The 6,297-nt window shown below is 39.0% G+C and overlaps 1 protein-coding gene across 5 annotated transcripts in view; it reads left to right on the top strand.

Annotated features, from left to right (window-relative positions):
- Window positions 1–6,297, top strand: part of SON (SON DNA and RNA binding protein) — a 31,827-nt gene that overhangs the window by 948 nt on the left and 24,582 nt on the right. For all 5 annotated transcript variants that reach the window (XM_046647953.1, XM_046647954.1, XM_046647956.1 and 2 more), the window contains exons 2-3: window positions 2,240–2,406; window positions 4,191–6,297. The exon at window positions 4,191–6,297 is cut by the window's right edge and continues 3,635 nt beyond it. In XM_046647953.1, the coding sequence (XP_046503909.1) occupies window positions 2,240–2,406; window positions 4,191–6,297 (2,274 nt within the window). The remainder of the gene's footprint in view (window positions 1–2,239; window positions 2,407–4,190) is intronic.

A 6,297-nucleotide genomic window follows, 5' to 3' on the forward strand; every position in this document is an offset into this window, starting at 1 on the left:
CTTTCCAAAGATACACTTGTTTATTTAGAAAGGAAAATAGCGTGGGTCATGTTGTTCAGTGATTTTTGCTTTGTATAGCGTAAATATTTATTCCGAGTTCAAATGTTTTTGCTAGTTGTATTTTAAAAGTTGAGAGCAAGAGCAATACGTGAATTTGAAAATCAGCCGACAACGCAATTGTAAATTAAGCACACAAATTAACGTAGGGTTATTGGGGCAATGATATAGTATTGCTAGAATTATTATTTTTGTAGGATATATTGTCTTTTAAGTGGGAAATGTATCTGCTCACTCATTTCATTGCTTTTTAAAATTTTGTTATGTGCTAGTGATTTTAGAATGAGAAAAGACCTGAGCTAAGCGAATATAGTTTTTCTGAAAACTTAATAGTTGCGTGCGATTAGTTTTGTTTGTTTCTTGTAATGCTTTGTTTTTATACCTTTTAAGAATTAGTTTTTGTGATAGAAAATGAGCGTTTTATTGTTGTACAAAATTTAGAAAAAATAAAAAGATAAAAAACCACCACCTAGTTATTGATGCCCTTTGTGTTCTTTCATTGTTTGTACCGATGCACATACATGTTTTGTGAAATGTGATAATCTTGTGTTTTTCACCTATCTATGTATCGTGAACGAGTTGGTGTTTGATTACAGTCTCAGTAGTGTTTTAGGACATTTTTCACGCTCCATCGAATTCTGTTGTAGGAATGTATCGAGGATAGTTAGGTGGTTTGAAGTTTTCATCCCTTTGCAGTAGTTGAGGTAAACATTCTGATAGCTTTAAGATGATTACTTTCTCATAGATTGACTTTTTTAAGTCGTACTTTTGTCGATTTTTAAATCCGTGGCCTTTTTAGTGAGGTGGTTACATGCAGGTGCTTTGGAAAAGTATGAAATAAAGAGCTCCAGAAAGAAAATCTGAAAAGAATATTAGGGCAGTTTATTACTAGAAGAATATTCAGGTTCTTCTCAAGTAACATGCAATGTTATCAGTCTGAAAACAAGTTTTTGATTATTTGCCATTTCAGTGAGCTATATTTCTCTTTTTTCTCATCTATTTTTATATATATCAGTTTGGGTAAGGAGATTTATGTTTATAGGTGGTAGTTGAGTGTATGAGCTCTGGTTTTGAATACCAGTTTGACCTCTTAATAGATAGGTGACCTTCCGCTACGTTCCTTGTCTTCTCTGTGCCTCGTTTTCCTTATTTATAAAATGAGAATAGTAGTGCTGACCTTAGAGTTTTGTTAGGATTAAATGAGTTAAAAAATGTAGAACCATGTGACACGAATAGTCAATAAATGTTAGTTATGTGATTTTTTTAAAACCAATTATTCCTTAACATTTAGTTCAGTACTGATTTTTTTTGTTTTTTACTGTTCAGGCTTTTTATCAGGTATTGGAGCATAATTGATGTTAGCTAAAATTTAAGTTGTTGAAATTATTTCAAAAAAACTTTATGCAAAAATAGTAAGAATGACTAGGTAAATAAATGTCAAGATCCTTCTGGCTCTGAATTGAAAATATGTTAAGCCATTCATTCCTTTACTGTTGGTATAAATGAATTGTCACTTGTTTCACATGAATTTTTTTTTGAACACCAGAAAGTTTTTTAACACCCGAATTTTTGATGAGTGGATACAAGTTATATAAATGTATTTTTCTTTTTAAACTTTATGGCATTTCAATAACTTAGTCTAAACCTGATCAGAGGCTACATGTTACCCTTTTTACTTAATGTGTTTGTGGCTAATTTTGTGTTCCTTGATGCTGTTGATGCTGATTGTGATCCATGCACAGGTGTGGCTTTATTGTAGCTATAGCTTCTTCCATAATGTTGGGTTATATATTTTTCTTTACATTTATGATTGTGATCTTAATAGTTTTTCTCCCCTGAGATAAATATGCAGGTAACCCATATCTAAACCAATTTAGATTTCTGGGAGTATTTTATTTAAAAAAAAAAAGATGAGCTTAAAACCTATTCAAAGACTTTCTCTTAACTTTCAGGTTCTGAAAACTGTATGTAATTGTGTAAAAATGAAAATGTACCAACTATAAGCAGATAGTGTTAAGGAAGCACTGTTGACAGGGAATATTATCTGAAAGAAACACAAAAATAGTTCATGTTGTGTATGAACAATATAAGATTATTATTTTAATCAGTTGAGTTATAAATCTAAATTTATTATATGATGTGGTAAAAATATTAACGAATTTTGATAACTTTTCTTGTCAAGTGGAAGGAGTGAAGGTCAGCTCAATGGTGAAACAAATACACCTATTGAAGGAAACCAGGCAGGTGATGCAGCTGCCTCTGCCAGGAGCCTACCAAATGAAGAAATAGTGCAGAAGATAGAGGAAGTACTTTCTGGGGTCTTGGATACAGAACTACGATATAAGCCAGGTAAGTTGGAGATAATTAGCTATCTCAAAAACTTTGTTTTAAGACTTTTAAATAGTTAACTATTATTTCTTGAGTATGGGGTATTTAAAATGTTCATTAGATCTAAAACTTCAAAGATTTCTAAGTTTTAGTTTAATTGTTAACCAAAGACTTTGTTTAAATTCTTTGAAAATACAGTTATCCAGAAACGTGAGCGTTGATGCACTTGTTTGCTTTGGTGGTAGACTATGACTTTATCTGATTCAGTCTTGTAGTGCCTCAATGCCAGGATTTTGAATGTGGGTTTTCATTGAACAGTTGTGTAAATGTCAGTTTTGGAAGGTGCAGAAGCTTGGACCAAATCTGTAATAATTTTAAAATCCTGGGAGGTTTTATTTTAAAGCCCAAGCTTAGAGATTGCCTTGTTTGCATCCATCCCTCTTAAAGGTACAATGAATGGAGAAGAATCATTGCTTGGATGTTTAATGTTTTTGGAATTGATTAGATAATTGATGTTTGGAAATGAAAGATTTATGAACAGCCACAAAAATAACAGTATCTTCATTTAGTTTTGGAAATGGAGGAATGTGGTATGGTTTCTTATTTTTTTAGTTTTTATTTTTGGTACAGAGTATGGTAAAAAAGCGTAGATTTTAGCTGTATCTAGATTCATGGCTCTAGCAACTTTTTCCTGATTGAAATATAACTTAGCTAACTAATATTTGGTACTTAATAAACACAACAGAAAATGAGTAGTTTGCTTTGGAATGGGTCTTGTCATGTGTTGATTCATTTTTTTCCATGATATTGATGGCGTGGATTTCTAAACAGCTTTTTCTGGATCACTGAGATTTATCTAATTTGATATTGGCATTGGAGTAAATCCCATCTGGTTGTAAAGTGGAATATACACCACTTTCTCTTTCAGATATGCAAATTGCAGTGTTCTTAAGTTACATGTTAAGGACTGTAAGAATTTCTTTCCCAAAATGACTTTATTATTTTCTAAGTAGAAACATTAAAAAAGTTATTTCTTAATAATGTTAGAAGAGTATTGGGGGGAAAGGTCTTATTTTTATTAGAATGTAACGTGGGTGTGATAAGGTAAAATTCAAGTTCCATATTGATACTTTACATTTGTTGTTCAGACCTTTTGTGTATTATATAAAAGCAAACGCTAGCATTTGTTGAGGGCTTACTATGTGCCAGGTGTTGTTCAATGTATTTTGTATGTTTTAACTCACTTCATCCTCTACTCAAGTAACTGTCAGTAATTTGGCCAAGTCCATTCATCTAGTGACCTGGTGGATTGGTTCAGGATCCAGAAACAGACAGGCTGTTCCAGAGCCAGTGCCATGTTGCTTCCTATATAAGTAGGGGTTATAAAATAGTCGTAAAATGATTTGATATGGGTATTTTTCAAAGGAATTCTAACAATTGGTAATATGAAAGATACTCATCTTTAAGTGTAGTTTAAAAGTAATTTGCTATAATTTGAGAGCTGGAGAAAATAATCATTTTAAATGAATTTAGTAAAACATATCTTAATGTAATTTTAAAAGTTTTTGTGGTAAACTGAGAACTTATTTTTAATCCAGGCTGTAGTTGTGGAAGGAAATATTGGAGAAGTATGAATCTTCAGCTAATTGGTTTATGGAAAATAGTTTATTTGGCAAATAGTTTTTTAACAAGAAGTGTTATATAATGGTGTTTTAACATGGAATGTGAATTTTGGCCTGTATGATTTATATAAATCTACTTTGGGGAATGTTTGACAAGTTAAAATTGATTTCCTTTAATTTCAGACTTGAAGGAGGCCTCCAGGAAAAGTAGATGTGTGTCTGTACAAACAGATCCTACTGATGAAATACCCAGCAAAAAGTCAAAGAAGCACAAAAAGCACAAAAATAAAAAGAAGAAAAAGAAGAAAGAAAAGGAAAAAAAGTATAAAAGACAGCCAGAAGAATCTGAATCCAAGCTGAAATCACATCATGACGGGAACATAGATTTAGAATCAGATTCCTTTTTGAAGTTTGATTCTGAACCTTCAGCTATGGCACTGGAGTATCCTGTAAGAGCATTTGGCCTATCTGAGACTAGTGAATCTCCTGCAGTTGTGCTAGAACCTCCTGTAGTATCAATGGAGGTATCAGAGCCACACACCTTAGAGACTCTGAAGCCAGCTATGAAAACTGCAGAACTGTCAGTTGCATCTACATCAGTAATCTCAGTGCAGTCAGAGCAGTCTGTGGCAGTAACGCTGGAACCATCCTTGACAAAGATTGTGGATCCCTTTGCAACAGCACCAGTGCCTACTACAACAGTAGTGCTGAAGACGTCTGAGCCGGTTGTAACAATGTCAGTGGAGTATCAGATGAAGTCTGTGCTGAAATCTTTGGAGAGCACACCTCCAGAGCCATCAAAGATCATGTTCTTAGAGCCTCCAGTAGCAAAAGTGCTAGAGCCATCAGAAACCCTTGCGGTATCATCAGAGACACCTACTGAGGTGCACCCAGAACCAAGCACATCAACAACAATGGATTTTCCAGAGTCATCTGCAACTGAAGTGCTCAGATTGCCAGAGCAGCCTGTAGAAGTACCATCGGAGGTTGCAGATTCATCCATGACAAGACCACAGGAGTTGCTGGAGCTGCCCAAGACCACAGCGTTGGAGCTGCCGGAGTCGTCGGTGGCCTCAGCGATGGAGTTGCCGGGGCCACCTGCGACCTCCATGCTGGAGTTGCAGGGGCCCCCTGTGACTCCAGTGCTGGAGTTACCTGGGCCCTCTGCTACCCCAGTGCCGGAGTTGCCAGGGCCCCTTTCTACCCCAGTGCCTGAGTTGCTAGGGCCCCCTGCGACAGCAGTGCCTGAGTTGCCGGGGCCCTCTGTGACATCAGTGCCACAGTTGTCGCAGGAATTGCCGGGGCTTCCAGCACCATCTATGGGGTTGGAGCCACCACAGGAGGTACCAGAGCCACCTGTGATGGCACAGGAGTTGCCAGGGCTGCCTGCGGTGACAGCAGCAGTAGAGTTGCCAGGTCAGCCTGCAGTTACCGTAGCAATGGAGTTGACCGAACAACCTGTGACGACGACAGAGTTGGAGCAGCCTGTGGGGATGACAACGATGGAACATCCTGGGCAGCCTGAGGTGACAACGGCATCAGGGTTGCTGGGGCAGCCTGAGGCAGCGATGGTGCTGGAGTTGCCAGGACAGCCAGTGGCAACAACAGCGCTGGAGTTGTCAGGGCAGCCTTCGGTGACTGGGGTGCCAGAGTTGCCAGGGCTGCCTTCGGCAACTAGGGCACTGGAGTTGTCGGGGCAGCCTGTGGCAACTGGGGCACTGGAGTTGCCTGGGCAGCTCATGGCAGCTGGGGCACTGGAATTCTCGGGGCAGTCTGGGGCAGCTGGAGCACTGGAGCTTTTGGGGCAGCCTCTGGCAACCGGGGTGCTGGAGTTGCCAGGGCAGCCTGGGGCGCCAGAGTTGCCTGGGCAGCCTGTGGCAACTGTGGCGCTGGAGATCTCTGTCCAGTCTGTGGTGACAACAACGGAGCTGTCAACGATGACCGTGTCGCAGTCCCTGGAGGTGCCCTCGACGACAGCGCTGGAATCCTATAATACGGTAGCACAGGAGCTGCCTGCTACGTTAGTGGGGGAGACTTCTGTAACAGTAGGAGTGGATCCCTTGATGGCCCAAGAATCCCATATGTTAGCTTCTAACACCATGGAGACCCATATGTTAGCGTCCAACACCATGGACTCCCAAATGCTAGCGTCCAATACCATGGACTCCCAGATGCTAGCGTCCAACACCATGGACTCCCAGATGTTAGCCTCTAGCACCATGGACTCCCAGATGTTAGCAACTAGCTCCATGGACTCCCAGATGTTAGCAACCAGCTCCATGGACTCCCA

The sequence above is a fragment of the Equus quagga genome, chromosome 21 (assembly GCF_021613505.1).
Source record: "Equus quagga isolate Etosha38 chromosome 21, UCLA_HA_Equagga_1.0, whole genome shotgun sequence".
NCBI classification, from domain to species: Eukaryota; Metazoa; Chordata; class Mammalia; order Perissodactyla; family Equidae; genus Equus; species Equus quagga.